Genomic DNA, 18244 nt, shown 5'->3' on the forward strand with positions numbered 1-18244 from the left:
CGGCTTCCAAACTGGTACCGGAAGTTAGTGGAAGGGTGGGAAAAAAATCTGTATTTAAAATTTGAAATAAATTTGAGCATAAATGGTTGGATTGATTTAGATTGGGGTTAATATTGAGTAAACGGGTAATTGTAGTCAGAGGTGGATTTTTTTTATTCGATATAAATTTATATTTTAATATTTATAAACATATTTAAAATTTACAATTTTGTTTTTAACATGATATTATTATATATTTTTTTAAATATCAAATTCAGGTTATACTATATCAGTAAAGTTTGATGGGAATCTAATCCAGCGGGACTAAAGCTCAAAGTCCTAGTCAGTGTTTCATCTATTACTACATATAAAAATAGGATTTGTAAGTTTTATTGGGTTAATTAAGATTCAAAAAATTGATCAAGTTGGAACTTAATTAAATATTTTTAAATTTTATAGAATAAGTGTGATAATTACTTATTTTTCATGTTTATTTTAACCCCTTTGTCTTTATACAATGCATGTTGTATTATTTTAGTGGAAATATTTAGGATTTTTATATTTTCTTTTAAGATATATATAATTCCTTTTTTGTATGGTTGTTTTGTATAAAATTGGAAGATTAGAGAAGAATTTAAAATTGATTTTCATAACACTTTCATCGAGTCATTAATATATTCTCCAAATGAGAACATTAGTAAGTCGCCCAACGAGTATGTCGTTCGCCCATCAAATGGAAGAAGTTGGTCTAACACGTAAGTAACCTCTTATCCAATTAAGATATGTTCGCTTAACCGACAACTACTTTTTGATAGTAGTCAAAAAGCTAATAATGCAACAAAAGGAATAGTTTTAAATGTGAGAACACAACCAAGATTTTCTTACCCAATTAAGATATGTTCGCCCAACGGACAACTACTTTTTGATAGTAGTCCAAAAGCCAATAATGCAACAAAAGGAATAGTTTTAAATGTGAGAACACAACTAAGATTTTTAACGACACTGACATCACTCTCAACCCAAAACTTTAAGGCAATAGGTTTATGGGTCTTGATTCTTATATAGTGTTTTACTTTCTCATTTTTGGTCAATGTGAGACTTAGATTCACACTTTGATTCCTAACACTCTTGATGTAATATATCTAAACTTTTTGTAGCTTTTCTTATGCATCAATCTTTTTCGTTACCACTGTGTTATATTTTATATTTTCAAATGCATGATTTTTATCTATTATATTTTGTGGTGTATAATCATTGAAAATATTTTGAAACCTGAACATTGATATAACAACTAAGAGGTTTGATTTTAGACATAGACTTTAATCTCGTAGTCATTCTAAATATTTTCTCTTAATGCAAAACTTGTATTAAAATAACTAAGGGATCAATACTTTTACATAGAAGTTTATAACTTGTGTACTTATCTTGTGAATGCTCGAGTACGTGGATATATGTTGTGTAAATTGTTGCATTGAGTTTATTTCGTGAAATCCACCCTTTAAATCTTTGTCCTTGTCCCTTTATATCACTTTATTTAACACTTTTCTATACTTGCCATTTAATTTCACATGTAACTGAGTTTAAAACATTTAGTATGAACCCAATTGTAAGTTTCAAATTTATCATATTATTTACATATCTTAAAACATTAATTTATTACAATATAATTATTAATGTTACTTTTTAACATTTTTAAATATATAAATACAAAATAATTCCTTGTCATTAGTTTAATTAATATTATTTATTTCAGTTTTGATAAGTTATTTATTTAGAATTAATTTAAAAAGATATTTAAACTAGACATATAATTAAATTTTGATTTTATTTTAATTTAATATAAATTTGAAATAAAAAAAAACCATATTTTACATTTGTTATTTTAATTCAAATTTTTTATTATAAAATTTGTAGAAACTTTTTTAAAAAACCGGTTAATATTTTCTTATGAAATAATTATTCAATACTAAATAATAAAAAACTATCATATAAAGGTATTTTAATTGTTTATAATTATTATTGTATCTTTAGTTTTAGTTTTTTTCTATATTAATAATTGTAGAGTTAAATACTACTTTTCATCTATATATTTGTAATATTATTATTATTTACTTACGTCCCCTTGTGTTTTTTTTTTTCACTTGAGTATTTTTTTTTTTAAATCAATTATTAAGTCATTTTTCATAACGATAATGATGTTTTGTTTTTTATTCGATATGAGACTCAAATTTTCCTATATTTATTTTTAAATAATACAACGTTGTTTCTCTCCAATATATAGTTGAATTCAATTTACTAATCAATAAATTACAAAACTTGTTCTATTTTATGAAAAATTGTGAAAAGAAAATATTTAGTGTTGACACTGACACATGACGTTGACTCTGACACAGTATTGATGCTAACACATGGTGTTGATACTAAAGATGTGGTGCTAACACTAACACATCATACTAACATACATGACAGTAACATTGGCATTGTCATGTGTTATTGTTTATTGTTTGGAACTAAGTGATCTCAAGAATTTCAACCTTCCGCTTGTTCTTCACAGGACCTACCTTTGAACTGCTCCTAGTATAATGTCTCCGGAGGGTGGATATCTACAGACATTTTGATACTCAAATCAATAACACTTCAATATTGTGTGTCTGTCTAAGAATGTGATTAAAACATACTTCTACCCTTGATCATTGGACCCTGTTTTATATTACCTTGCCTCAATCCTGTCATTACCTGTTAGTCGTTCTTATTCTTTTAATTAATACTAATATGCCTCATGAATACTACAGTATAATTGCCAAATATCGTTATATTTTGGTTATATTTCTTACTGCTTGGAATTGAGCTCCCCTGCATGCCTGTGCATTTATTATGAATACAATAAACACACACGCACTCATTATTTTTTGTATTTATCAAAATTTACTATATTTTTTTTTTACTGTGACGTTTTGCCTTTTAAGTATAAATGAAATAGTTTATGAGTTGACTTAATTTAATCAAAAGTTATTATTTGTTATGTTAAACTAAAACGATATAAAAATAATTATTTATGGATACAAGTAGTAAGATTAAAATGGTAAATCTTTTATAAGGTTTTTTTTTTTTTTAAAGACCTTTATTCATATAGAGCTCACCAATGCTTTAATTATTTTTTCTTTTATGTTTTCATCTTTTAATTAAAGATATCAAAATAGGTCTCAATCCGTGAGTTAACAAATCCTCTAACCCACCAACCTGTGGTGGGTTGGGTTGGATTGCAAAATTTTTGAGTTATTAAAGAGTGAGCGAGATTGAACTGACTATTTTTTACTCAACCTGTGTGAGTCAGCTTGGCTCACTTCGACATCCCTTCTTTCAATTCACTAACCCACAAACCCGTGGGTCGAGCTGTGTTCTTTTAGGAAAACTAGAGAGTAAACTTTGTAACTGTATTGATTGATGTGACATATTAAAAAGATTTAATAGATAAAAGAGTTAGATTACCAAAATATCCATATCGTTAAAAGTAATATAAAATGATATATAAATGATTTAAAATCATTTTATAAATTTTATTGAATAATTGAAACTATTAAAAAATTATTTATAAAAACATATATAATACAATATATTTGGTATGAAAATAAATTTAATTGTAAGGTGAGAAATAATTTATTTACCTAAAGATTTAATTTTATTTTTAATAGTAATTTTAGAAGTAATAAATTTTTATTATAACCATACTACTTTTTGTTTTGTGTTTCTAATTTTTATCATGTTGTTTTTATAATAAGAAGAAATGAATAAATCACGTGAAAATTGAAATATGAAGGAGTAATTTCGTAAATTAGAGTGTGTCATCCTTTAATATCAGAGTTGCATTTGAAATAAACCCCTCAACATCACCTTCTATCACCCAAAGGACCATGGCAATAGCTTGCTAATCCTCTCTTTCCATTTCATATCCTCTACATTTCATATGAAGAGTGAATACTCTAAAAACACATAGACAAATAAAAACAAAAATATAAAAATAAAATAATAATCTATAACAATATATAAAGAGGATTTTTTCTTTTATGTTCTCATTTCAAAATATCAATTCTACCTTTTAAAATATAATTATTTATTAAATTTTTGAAAATTGACCGTTACTTTTACAAACTTTTTTTTTTCTATTTATTAACAATTATTTTCTCATATTTTCTTATATATTTCACTTTCTTTTTAATAAATATAAATTTATTTTATATATTAACTTAATAATATCACGCATATTTAAAAAATGCGTACATACATGCGCGACAGTATCTGTGTGTACACTAGTAACAATAATAACTCTTCATTGAACATAATTCATTTTAATATTTTTTACAAAATATGTGTGAATAGTTTTAACAAATTACTTAAATTATTATCGATAAATCTAACTATTTTTCAACTAAAATAATCATTATGAATTTAATCATGTATTAAACTTTCATCTTATAAAAGATGTAAAAGTTAAAGTAATAATTAGAAAAAAAAAAGTTGAAAAACTAAATAATCTATTGAAAATTTTTTTCCGCTATTAATTGGGCCTTCATATGAGATCGGTTATAAAAAGAACCGGATCCGAACCCAAAAGCAAATATCTGTATATGACTTTGAAAGACGAGTCTAGAACCCTGCATTACGATTCAGCTTCAAGAAAGGGATCGCCGGCGCACCTTCCTAAGACGCTGATACACCTTCTTTCACCACTTTTCCGGGGAATGAAGTCCGAGCACAATTCATTGGAAAATTGATTTTGCGGTGAATTCTCTTCCTGCTCTTAATTTGTTTCCTCCCTTTTCTTGTGGATATTGTTTTCCCCTTCCGTCGATAGGGTTTTGATGACTTAGTTTTTGTTTTTAAAGTCATTGATTGGAAGGGTGTGGAAACTAGAAATGTGACTGTTTTCAATATTTGAATTGTTGACGCTGATCCACGACCTGCAGTTTTGGTGCCTTTCTTCGGATTTTCAGGTGACGGAGCTCGCGTGTCGTTTGGGGTTAAAAATGGGGTTTAACTTTGTGCACTGATGTCATTGTTCTGGCTTGTGATTCGTCAACTTGCAGAAATCGGGGCAATGGTATTTGACTTTCTTTCTCTCTCCCTCGCTCTCGCTTTTTGTCTTTGCGAATAGTGGATACATATTTAATTAGTTTAATTTTAATGTCAGTGGTGCAAAGGATCTAAATTTGTGCTCATTTAAGAATTTTAGAACCCATTGATTCTTTATTCTGCATTCCATTTCCATGTGACTATAAAGAGTCTCAGAACTATTGTTCATATTTATTCTGTTTTTGTGGATTAGTTTATTCTACATTTTTGCAAGTACGTCATATAAACAGAAGTAGTGCTTCGTGTTATACTGAACTACTTAGGGTCTATTTGGATTATTAGTTTCTTGAAATGCTGTGGGACGAGATTAATTTAGCAATCAAGGTCGTTGGTTTCTCATATATTCCTGCGTTACACAGCAAACAAGTAGAGGGAAATCTATTGATGTGTATGGAGTCAATTTTAGTCTTATTTCGTGAAGTATTTCTTTTTATGGACAATTGTGCATGGTGCATGGAAGTGAACTAACTCAAATATATGTCATGATGACAATTGATTTTTATCCCTGGAAACTATTTTCTGAAGGCTACGACTAAGAAAGTCATAACAAGAGAAGAATGGGAGAAAAAGCTTAATGATGTGAAGATTAGAAAGGAAGACATGAATAAATTGGTAATGAATTTCCTCGTTACGGAAGGCTACGTTGAGGCTGCTGAGAAATTTCGAACGGAGTCTGGAACTGAACGTATCCTCTTTTTGGTTTATTTATTTGTTTCTTTTTGCGTGTGTGAGTGGAAGAGATCGTGTTCTTTATGAAGATATGTCTGTCCTTATTGATCCACAGCAGATATAGATCTTGCAACAATAACGGATCGCATGGCTGTTAAGAAGGCAGTACAAAATGGTAATGTGGAGGATGCAATTGAGAAAGTGAATGACTTAAATCCAGAGGTAGGTTTTCCTTCACTTATTTATTTATTTTATAATAACTTTCAATTCCTATGAATCATAGGCTCCCTTTATTTGTAGTGTATATGATACGATATGATACACATGATGCATGCATGATTCAAATTCTTATGTGCTGGATAACTAGAAACGCTCTTGCTGCACTGTATTCTCCGTGTAGCAATGGCAAATTACAGATTATTTGTCTCTGTTGAAAGTTCTTTTATGCTGCATTTTTTTTTTAAATGGCATGATGGGAGTTATCAAATTTAAACAGAACATGATACAGCCTCTTTTAGTTGGTCTTCATGCTATCTCATACCCAACTATCCTCACCTGCTTAAAATTACAATTTGTAATTTGAACCAAACTATTTACCAAGGTAGCCATTGTGACAAGTTGCATATGCCTTTGTATCACGAGATACAGGAATGAATTGTGCAATTCAATCAATTCTGTATCATCAGTACCAATCACACGATTTATGATACTTTCCCCCATCTTCAACATTTTTTACCACCAGTTCTCATCAAAGAAATTCAATAGTAAAGTTAGCTTAAATCCTTAAATGAAAGGAACACTACAAATTCACCATATTTAATTATTCTGCCTCTCTTTTTCATTTTACTCAATAAGAGTTTCACATTGTTACTCAATAATCGTTGCACTTAGTGGACTCTTTCCTTATTCTGTTTTCATTAGTCTAATGTAGGGGGTTCACAGTTCATACATTCAATTGATTTATGACTTGCATTTGTTTCCTGACAGTCACTGTCAGGATGTTTTGTCAAAAATGGCCATGGACCTCGACCTATCTTCAAAACCTTGGCATTTTCTAATTGTCTGAGCTAGACTGAAAACTCATTTAAAAGCCCACTCCGTAGGTTAAGTTTTTGAAACATGTAAAGAAACTCCACTAAATAGTTTTTCGGGTCCTAATGTATACCTGGCTTAGATAGTTTTTTCTTTTTTTATCATAGGTTAGTAAGTTTATACAGAGAAACAGTGTAATTTCAAAACGTGGTAGTTGAAATTTAGTACTATGCCGACAATATTCTTGTTATGATTTTGTAGTAACTTAAGTACAGTGACTTTTTTGGCCTAAATGGCTTTTTGACTGACTGAAATCATTTCTTTTACTTAAATGAGGCATTTAAAAGAGCACAGGTTTGACTTGACCTAAGCATAACATAACATGTGTAGGTCACAGGTTCCTGATGAGTAACTTGGCCTCTTCCACTCCTAAGAATTATGCATACTTTATATGTCATATTTAAGTTAATTTTCCGTGTTTTGAATCTTATAATTTGACACAAGATTAAAAGAATAAGCTTTTCATCTTATGATTGAGAACACTATCTGATAATATAATCTGAACAAAGATGCTCTGAATTGCATAAAAATGGTGTTATTACGTTCAATTTATATATCCTTTACTCCTAAGTTTCTATCTTAGTTTCGTCACGCTTCTATATGTTTTATTTTTGCTTATTCCTTGTGCTGTTTCTACTTCTTTTTTTTTTTTTTTCAGTTTTTTCAGTTTCGATGACCTGTTTGGTAATCCTTAAGATTTTTTATGTAAAAATTACTTAGGAGAATGCTGCTTATTTCATTTACGCATATACATCTTGCTGGAAAATGCCTTCTTTTGTATTCACAACATTTTGTTTTTGTGTCATTCTAAAACGTTATTATTATTATTCTGACATCAAATAAAATACCCAAACAATTTTGTACACCTCAGACTATCTTTTGTTAATGCCTTTTCCATTCTGTAATACTGTCTGCAGATACTAGACACAAATCCCCAATTATTTTTCCATCTTCAACAGCAACGATTGATAGAACTAATTCGGAATGGAAAAGTTGAAGAGGCACTGGAGTTTGCCCAAGAGGAGCTTGCACCAAGGGGAGAGGAAAATGTAAATCTCATGGAATAAATTTTTGTATCTCTATTTTTCACATGAAATCTTGAAAATAAGTAAATTGCTATCGTGAATTTTGGGTCTTATGCAATTTGGTCTCTGAAAAAAATGTATTACTCATTCCCAAGCCACGTTTAAAATGTGTGCAAATAGTCTTTGATAGCAACAATTTGATACCAATAAGGTAATTACTTGGTAACGAGTGCTAGAAAGGTTGTTTTTGTTTATTTAAAAAAGTTAGGAAGTGAAATACTCCTCTTAAAACATCAAGGACTAAATTGCATTTTCCCCTAAAATCTTTATTATGAAGAATTTATGGCCTTTTCATTGAGGTGTATTTGTTTGTGTTGGCAATTTACTTTAATTGCTTATAGTTAAGGAAAATATAAAAAAATGGGAAAGTAAATTGTTATTGTGGAAAATTTGATGTAACTGGATACAGAGACTTGGTGCTAACGCTTGCCTGTTGCATTTCAGCAAAGCTTTTTGGAAGAGTTGGAGAGGACTGTTGCACTGCTGGCCTTTGAAGATGTTTCTAACTGTCCTGTTGGGGACTTGCTTGACATATCACAGCGTTTAAAGACAGCGAGTGAGGTGAATGCAGCCATACTTACTAGTCAGAGTCATGAAAAAGGTTTGTGTTTGCTGCAAAAGTCTGTTTTTGTGTTTATATAACTTTAGTTTGCATGTCTGGTTCTAAATCTAGTTTGCACGCTCAATTTTCTTGTGGATGTGTTAATTTTGTACATATGTATTCGTACAAGCTTTTTGATATTGTGATTGAGATATAGGGTTTGTTGAATCAGCAATTGTAAAATTTGGGAGCATAATAGAATCTTTTTTTGCCATATTGGCACCTAAACCACTGTTCCGTGAGAGTGCTTAAACTGACTTCTGATGACTTTCTGTATGCTTGAACGATGGATTCAAACCTCTAGAGATTCACATGCTTTCACAAATCTAAATCCAAAAGATTATTGAGAGAGAGGACTTACTGTTCATCTACTAGTATCAATTATTTGATAGCTTGTTTCTTTGCTTTACCTGTCATTGGCAATGCCAAAGTTATGTTTGAATATGCTCTATTTCTTCCCTCTATGCACTTCCCGGAAAGCTATAACTTGCAGATAACTATTATGGAGTTCAACTTCTGCATTTAAATTGTGATTGTAATCCACTGAATGTGAATGGCGAGAGGATGTTTTCTTATTGTGATTATGATTGCTGTCATGTATTTTTTTAACATTTCTAAATATCAAATTAATTGACAATCATAAAAACCGTTTGTTCATGGTTAACACATGGATAATGTAGTGAGCGATGATAATAATTTACTTCCCGCTATAGTTGTTGTTATCATGTTCCAGTGTTCTATTAAGAAGCTTCAACTTTACTGTTTCGTTATCTGAATTTCTTTAATAATGCTATGCCCTTTAATTGGTTACACTGATTGATTTTTTTATGGCAGACCCAAAACTTCCGAGCTTGCTGAAGATGCTGCTATGGGCCCAAAACCAGCTGGATGAGAAAGCTGCATATCCACGTATAAACGATTTATCCACCGCCATATTAGAAGATTCTGCTGTTTGAATACTTGAACATTTCAATTTCAAATTGGGGATTTAGGTTCTAGATGAAGATATTGCGGCCGTTGGCATTAAAAATTGTGTATGTGCTTTAATCGAAAGATATTTGTTGAATTCGATATCCATTTCCTCGTAGATAGTTCTTCCGGTGGTTTCATACTCCTGTACAAAAAGATTGTTAATACAGTCAACAATTCTTTTCTTAAATGACCGATTGTTAAGGTGGTGTTGTTGCATTATAAGTTTGATCATGATCATGATGATAGTATACAAGTTTGCCCTACTCTGAGTCTATCATTATTCTCGGTTAGCGCAAACCGTTACAGCAATATTCACTTTGCAGCTCTGCTTCATTAATGAGGAAAACAATTCTCTGGCAAAAGGTGAAAACGCGTGACTGTTTTCTCCCCATACCAACTTAAAAGTTACTTCAGAATAGTATTACTATTTTTTAAGATTCAGGACTTGCTTCGGGTGCGGTGTTAGTTTTTAGATATAGATTTTAAAAGTAAAATGCTTGATTACAATGAATTTGTATGATTTTTAATTTAATTTCAAACTAATTTTGAAGGTTCATTTATCTGGTTCATCTTCCTTTAAAGATTACCTAAATGTATTACAGCACGATCTCCAGCTGCTACTACCATTATTTGTAATAGCACTGCAAAACATCGCCATTGCAGGTATTATTTAATATGGATGTCATCATCACCTAGATCATCATAATTGCCACTACCGTTGTGCTCATTGTCAAACCACCCATCATTTCCATTTCCACAAAGCTCCCACTGCTGCTGCACCACCCTTTCTTCCTGCCTCACCATTGATCTCATCACCCCCACAAACTTGAAATGAGAAACTTAAAGAACTAAAAAAAAGTGATACCTGTAGGTGAAAGTGAATATTTAGTTTTAAATTTAATAATTGAATTAAAAAGGATTCAGCCGACAGATACTGTTTACTATCGTTTTTTTTATTTGGTGTGTCAACGCGTCGCGTTCTAGAAGATCAAAACAATGGTGAATAATTTAGACGAACGAGTGTTGTAGCTAACGACAGAAGTGAAGAATATAAAGTAGAGTAAACAAAGGGAAGAGAAGAAGTTCCTTCAAAATTTAATCCTGCAATACTGTCCTCTTATCTACGAAAGAAACCATGAACATTAAAAGAAGAGAAGCAGAAATATGAGACAGATAGAAAATGAAGAAGATGGGTTGGGTTCAGTTGGTTTTGACCCAAAGCACATAAACCAGGGTGGTGGTGGTGTTGTTGATGTCGGTGAGCTCCATGAGTCGTGCATCTCCAATGAATTTCTTGGCCGCGCAAAAGCCATCATCAAAGTTGAGCGCATAACTGGAAGGATCATATTGGAACTTGAGGCGCTGCTTGCCTCCATTCTTCAGAGCCTTCTTGAGCGCAGCCCGCAGCCTCCAAAACAAGCTCCTGCAACGCTTCTTGCTATAAGCATTCACCCATTCCAAGCGCTCCAGAAAACCCATCTCCACAAGATGCAAACTTTAGGCAATTCAGTTCAGTTCCTCCGAGAGAAGTTTAGAATAAAAATGGGAGAGAGTGGAGAGAGTGAAGAGAGAGAGAGAGAAAGAGAGGGGCTATCACGGTCTTTTGAAAAGCTTGTGAGAAGAGCAGCAATGTATGTATGTGGTTATCGTGTACTGTAGGGGCTGAGGGGGAATTGGTTTGAAAAGGGTAAGAGGGTGGTAGAGTGATGGGGTTGGAGAAGATGAAACACAGAAATGGAAAGAGGGTAAATGTTTTTGGTGTTCCAAAGAAGGTGTGCAGTTATGTATAGTTGTTTAGGTTAGGGTGTGGCGTTGGGATGCGAAAATTCCATCTTGCACAATGGTGGGGTTGCAACTTGCTGTGGGCAGAGAGCCTCAAAGTCTAACAAGCTCATTTCTCTATCACAATTCAGAATGTTGTTGCCACTGTCACACTTTAACGAATTTTACTTCTATAATTTATTCAATTCAATGCTCTCTCTCTCTCTCTCTCTCTCTCTCTCTCTCTCTCCTCCCATTCTTTCTTAACCAAACCACCATCCATTCTCACATTCTCATTCCCATTGTGTTTTCCACTTCAAATTCTGGATCAGTTGAGATTGAACATTTATTAAGGAACTTTTCATATATGTATTTGTTATAAGATTGTAAGAGTCATTTTTTAATCTTTAAATATATAATAAAAGGTAAGAGAAAAAATCACAACGAATTAAAATTCTGCCCCAAAACGTACAATAAATTGCATGACTGTCCCTAGCAGTGAGGTCCACCCAAATAATGGAAGTTATAGCGTAGTACCACATCTAGGTTGTGATGCAATGTTGGGTAAGTTATTGTTTTATGATGTATGGTTTTATTTGCATTTGTAAGTTGTAACATTGATTTAATTTTTGCACATCCCTGGATGATTTGTCAATTTTCCGTAGCAGCAGCAGTCAAAGCAGGTTCCACTGGACTGAGGGGTTTCTTCTTCTCTGGTTGCGAAGTAGAGAAATAACGGAGGAAGAAATAGAAAAGAAAGGGACATGGGAAGAAAGAGTAGTATTATGAAGTGTGCAAAGAAGGTCCATGGTGATCAATCAAATCAAAGTTACCTTTTTGCTCCTAACTGCTTTGTCTCCCGCACAAGCCAAACCAGAAAGCATGTGGGTTTCTCTGATTACCTTCTGCCACCAATCTGATTCTCTCACTTTTTGTCTTCTTCTCTAAAGTCCTTTTTGACTTTTGCTTTATATGCACCACACCACATATCCTGATTAAATTCTCTCTTGTCTCATTCTGCAGCTCTTATCCTCCTGTCCCTGCTTCTTCTCACTGTTATTCTGCCCATACCCTTTTGATGACTTGTCATTCTACCCTACTCACCACCACCATCTCTTCCATTGGAACCCTATGCAAACTAACTCCTTATCTCATGCTCATTATCTTTAATACACATCTTAATTTAATCACAATTCATACCTCAAGTTTTATGCTTTCAATTCAATTTCTTAAGCAGGATTTGCCATGCCATGGTTCTGCACATGTGTGTCCCCACATTTTTGTACCCTTTTGTCTACTATCACAGGCTGCAAAGAGAGAAGATGTGTTAATGTTCACATTGAATCCACACGCAGGACCAATTAGTGACGTTCATAAAATAGGGAAACACTTGCAACTGTCACAACCCTTGCTATTCATTAACCTTCCCATCCCTATCAATCTTAGCTGGACTTCTACGTTAGGTGTGATTCCCCATTTGCTTCTTCATGATCATGTACCCACTCTCAATACCCTTCAAACAACCGTGCCCTTTCAAAATGTTATATGCTTCTATATTCATCACTATTGATTTTGCAATCTTTAAATGGGAATTTCTTTTTTCTGTCACTATGTCTTTGTCACCCTTGTTGCTTTGAATGATTCTCGATTCTTGACTGTGTTCTGTTCAGAAGAAGCAACCAGTCGTCATCGTGCGTACTGGGAGCAAGTTCCCAAAAATTGAGCAAACGAGGGGTTTCCACCGTATGATATCAACCATACAATGCAGGTATTGTTGCTTTCCCTGTTACCTCTTTTGGTCAAATACTTATTTCAGACTGCACCTGCATATAGTTACTTACAATCACCGATTCATACACATCAATAATGGGCCATGGCCTTCCAAGTGGAGCAGAAGAGGAACCCATTATTAAGCCACCACGAATGCCTAAATTAACACAACAGGTAAATGTGAATCACACAACATGTCATGCTTTCAGTGGCAAAAAAGTAAAAAAGAAATGAACTTTGTCGTGCATATAAACGTTAAGGGGCAATCTATTTTTCACTCTCAAGTTCCATCCATGCATGCTCGGTTTTGTTTTGTTTTGTTTATTAGTTTACTAATCACACGGCATGACTTTTTGTTGGTTGTGTTGACATTAAAAAAATGTAAATAATGGCACAGCAAATCTTGAAAGGTAAAAAGCAGATAAAGTAGCGAGATTGCAAAAGCACGCAGCAGTATTAAACCAAAGCACAAATGTATCATAGCAAAAACCAAAGTGACATTTTTTGATAAGCACACCTATGCCTATAGCCGAACTAGTGTTTGCTTAATGAGAAAAAAGTGTCACTGATCCCACATTTCATGTATCATGCAGTGATACACTAGTATCTCATTTGGATTTGCTTTCAAGCTACAATCTTTTTAGATGCTTTCCCAGCGTGTTCCCCTTGGATTTATCTCTCTCTTTTGTCTCTTTGTGTTTGTCACGTTGCCCACTACTAGGTACTGTTCTTTTTTTTTTATCTCTCTACCCCCTCTTTCTTCCTTTTGGTTGAACCAAGACGCAATTATTTCAGTACAACATTACTTTTTTTCCCTCAATAAATGGCAACTTTAGACTTAAAAAGCGACTCTACTCTTACGCTACAAGTCATTCCTAAATTATAGTGTAACTAAACCTTAAAATGATCTTAATGCCTAATTATTTCATCTACTCATGGCTATCATCATTTCAATTCGTGAGAGAGACCCCAGCACCACCGTAGAAAAAACCAAACTGATGTGGGAGTTAGATAAAATAAACACAGTTGCTTGTAATTGAAATAACACAACACTGTTTACCTACATTTCTCCATGTCTCTTCCTCTCATTCCTCAACTCTCGTTGCCGTGCTGCTGCTTCCAAAATAGAGAACACATCCCATCCAAAGAAGTTCTAACCTAAAAATCCACGCCAGAAAGAGATTAATTTAACAATATTTTTGTTCGGACCATTCTTAAAACCAAGAAACCTTGGAAAGTCCGGAAAATAGTAATGTTTGTCCCATTCGCTAAACAGAAAAGACATGACCATGTACAATAACCACCAAATGTTTCATCTGTTATCACAAGAAAATTCATTGATTTCAGCACCACGTGTTGTTCCCAGTCGATGATCACAAGCCAACTCTTTCGTTTTCTCCGCCACCTTTCCTCTATATCTCTGCATCACCTTTATATTATTACATTTCCCACTTGCCATCTACACACAAAACTTAATTAGGAATTATTTTTCGCCGAAAATATCAACACAATCTCCCCAAAAACCCCAATGGGTTCACTCCCTTCCCCACCAAGACCAACGGCCCTACCATCCCCAGAAAATCTTCTCTCCAATCATGTTGTGGTTGCTGTGTTTTGCCCTAGAGAACCAACCCCAGGGGTGAGTCTCCCTAATTCAATCGAACTCTATTACCCCTCCATGAACACGTGGACATGTGTTGGTCCTATTCCCGGCCTAGTTGACGACCAAATATTAAAGGGCTTCGCCATAGTCTCCTTAGGGGACTCTATCTACATAATCGGTGGCCAAATCTGTCACAAAGAAATGGTTCATGTATCCGATGACTGTGCTGACTACGTGGATGAGGGCATCAAAGTAGTGCCAAATGTGCTCCGTTACAACGTTCGAACCAACCAATGGTTCATCTGTGCACCACTGAGGGTGGCAAGATATGATTTTGCGTGCACGGTTTGTGACAACAAAATCTACGTGGCAGGGGGAAAGTCCACGGTGGGATGTGCACGGGGGATCTCGTCGGCTGAGGTGTACGAACCAGACAGTGACACGTGGAGCCCACTCCCGAATTTGCATATTTTAAGGAACAAGTGTATTGGCGTGACGTGGCAAGGGAAGGTTTACATTGTGGGGGGTTTTGCTGAGAGAGAGGACTCTGACAGGACGATGCCGAGCATAGTGGAAAGAAGTTCTGCTGAGGTGTATGACACGGAAGCAGGGAGGTGGGACCTGATAGCGGGGATGTGGCAGTTGGATGTGCCACCTAATCAGATTGTGGCAGTGAATGGTACCCTTTTCAGTTCAGGGGATTGTTTGAATTCGTGGAAGGGACACATTGAGTCCTATGATGGGAAACTATGGAATGAGGTTGATGGATCACACAAGAGGAACCTCTGCACGTTACAGTTACAGGACAACTATGAGAATTTCCCTCCTAATGATCAAAGGTTGTACCTCACTATGGCACCCATCGGAAGTCGTTTGTTCTTTTTGACAGGTTACAGAATAGGTGGCGAAGTACCAAGAACCATGTCTCTTGTGCACATCTTTGACACTTCAGCTCACACCCATGCTTGGAGGAGCTTTGAACCCATGGAATTGGAGGGCCAGAAAGAGCTCTGTGGCCATTGCTGTGTTGTGCAACTCTCTTGATTCAGACTAAAAAAGAAAAAAAAAATACATATAGAATTATTTATGTTTCATTTATAGACTATATATATGTAGAATATATGTTCTAATCATTGCATAACATTTTGGCTGATTCACTCTGCATTTGAAAGTGATATTTCACATGTATGAAGAACAGTGTTTTAGATTAAGTATACTAATATTTTAGTTTCATAAGAAAAAAAAAAAAATCTGCATGTATTAACTCCACTCCATCTCCACGAGTTGGATCTGCTGAAGTTCCCTTTTGAACTGCGCCAGGTGAATTTTGAAGCAATGGTCTTTACCAACAGTGCATAATTATTGATAGCTTTTATAAAATAAATTTAATATTTTAAAATCCAAGAAACCTGAATTCATGCACCATGTATCTGCTTTGCGGAAAGTTTTGGGAGCAATGATTGTTTTGTTTCGCCCAAATTAGCAATAAAGAGGTGTTCCTAAAAACTGATTACCATTCCTTAGACATGTTCAAATTATACACGCTTCCTACAAATTTAATTATTTTCAATAAAAAGAATTAGGGTTGAAGATGTTTTTCAATTAACTTTATAAATCTCAAACATTGTTGCTGTTTTTCTGATATTTCCGTTGTGGATAACTAAATTACTCCTGAAGTCCACTTACAGCCGAGGCCAGGCCCAAAGCTTAAAGATGAAACTGGTAAAGCCCAAGCCCAGTTAAAATGAAACTGCTTTTGCGAGTGGTCAACGGGAGCACTCAAAAGCTTTGACCAGCATGAAAAGAAGAGAAAGGGTGCATCATTCACGTGAGCCTTGCATGAGCCACCCATGCTCTCTCCCTTGACCCTGACCCTTCTGATTCTCTCTGACCACACTGTGCATTACGCTAACACATTCGCACGTGTCAGCTGCACCATGCACGCGTGAAGGGTTCACATCACGGTACACTCCTTTTCTTTTTTTGGTACAACACCCTCTGCTTTCACCAACAGGATTTGCTTGTGAAGCCATCTGAGCCGTTGATCTTGGCGACAATCAGAGGGCCACATGTTGGGTCTGGGCCTCGAAAGGTCGACATACATGATAGTTCAGATTCTCGAGTATCACACGAAAAATAAAGGCTATAATTTATCCTATAATAATATTATTTATTTTTATTTTTAGAGTAAGGTCAGGTTTTGAAAAAAAATCTAAATAAATTATGTGAGAGGTATTGTGGTTGTTAATGCAATGGTTGGTGTGGTGCCAGGTAGCATATGTTGAGGGAGACAGAATGCATATATTAATATTGTGTTGCATGTGCTTAGGATTTTGTTTTGTTCATTTGGCAAACTAAACCCTATTCCTATATGTGTACATTTGCATGTCGTAGCTCTCTCTACCTGAAGGTTTAAGTGTGCACGAACACCTACATCATCACCATCATTCCATTCATATTCTCTCATCTTCACTAATCTTTGATATTATCATGGATCCTGCCATCTTTTACTTTGGCTTAAATACTCAATTAAACAAAAAAGAAATTAATTATTTGTATTTAAAAAGAATTTTGGAAAAAAAATATTATTTATCTCTTATTCATATTTCTCCTTTATACAGTTATTTGGTAAGTGTTCCAGTTAATAATTTTTTGAAATATGTTCCAAGAACAAAATCATGATAATCTCTTATTTGAAAATAAAAATATCTTAAATGTAAGGAATCGACTTTAACTATGTTATCTGACTTGAGTTAGAAACATACTGTTTTGACTGTATTTAATTATTTAAAATGATTGAATTACATTATGAGGACTTTGATTATGTTGGGAGCGTAAACGCGTACTTGTCTTAAAATAAAGGAACCTTGTGAAATGGGTTTGTTATAATTTTTTTTCTTTTTTTGCTGATTGTTCGAATAAGTTCCAACAACCCACATAGAAAAAATCTTCTAAAATTTCCTGCTGAGGTCATCCTGTCCCTTTTCTAGCCAAACATAATAAATGACAACTCGTCAACTTACTATTACGTGACTATTAACTTCTTTGGTTATATTAGAAAATGTTTGGAGATTTTTTTATATAAATATAAAAGAAAAACAAAATAAATTATTTTAGTTCACTACAAATTTTGGCAATTAACTTAAATATATATTAATTTTAGTTCATTACAAATGTCCTTATCTTCTACTTTTCTTACTTATTAAAAATATTGTATAAATGTACTCTATGTATTCATATCAACGAATTACACATCATAAGTATTTATTTGATGCAATTATAATTTGTAAGAAGATCTTAAGTACGTATATTATATTAAATAGTGTAATTCATAAATATTATTCAATGTGTAAAATATTTTAAATTTATAAAAAATAATTTATATTATATAATGTAATATTATTTTGACTATTTTTTAATATTAAAATTAAATAAGAAATTAACTTACGAAAACAATCAATACACGAAAAGAATATAGATGCTATTGTAAGAATGGTTTATCATATATGACCAGGACCAGCATGCACTCTTAGTTTCCATAAGTTGTACTCTTAAGACAATTTCAGCCTTTAACACTAGTTA

The 18244-nt window shown here is 33.6% G+C and overlaps 2 protein-coding genes across 3 annotated transcripts; both read left to right on the top strand.

The window, feature by feature from the left end:
- The first annotated feature begins 4585 nt into the window (after positions 1 to 4585).
- LOC114189036 (protein GID8 homolog) lies at positions 4586 to 9750 on the top strand. 2 transcript variants are annotated; one of them, XM_028077734.1, is made up of 7 exons: positions 4586 to 4758; positions 4944 to 5077; positions 5635 to 5794; positions 5894 to 6000; positions 7788 to 7919; positions 8400 to 8556; positions 9391 to 9750. In XM_028077734.1, exons 2-7 carry the CDS (start codon positions 5027 to 5029, stop codon positions 9510 to 9512), a joined length of 729 nt encoding a protein of 242 aa, XP_027933535.1. In that variant the 5' UTR covers positions 4586 to 4758; positions 4944 to 5026; the 3' UTR covers positions 9513 to 9750. The 2 variants fall into 2 exon arrangements, with proteins under 2 accessions (XP_027933535.1, XP_027933536.1); XM_028077735.1 differs by having other exon boundaries at positions 4589 to 4758; positions 4971 to 5077.
- A 4067-nt stretch (positions 9751 to 13817) lies between these two features.
- On the top strand, positions 13818 to 15792 carry LOC114187718 (influenza virus NS1A-binding protein homolog A-like). Its single transcript, XM_028076040.1, has one exon. The coding sequence runs from the start codon at positions 14588 to 14590 to the stop codon at positions 15704 to 15706; it is 1119 nt and encodes a 372-aa protein (XP_027931841.1). The 5' UTR covers positions 13818 to 14587; the 3' UTR covers positions 15707 to 15792.
- The last annotated feature ends 2452 nt before the right edge of the window (positions 15793 to 18244 follow it).

The sequence above is a fragment of the Vigna unguiculata genome, chromosome 6, assembly GCF_004118075.2.
Source record: "Vigna unguiculata cultivar IT97K-499-35 chromosome 6, ASM411807v1, whole genome shotgun sequence".
Lineage (NCBI taxonomy): Eukaryota > Viridiplantae > Streptophyta > Magnoliopsida > Fabales > Fabaceae > Vigna > Vigna unguiculata.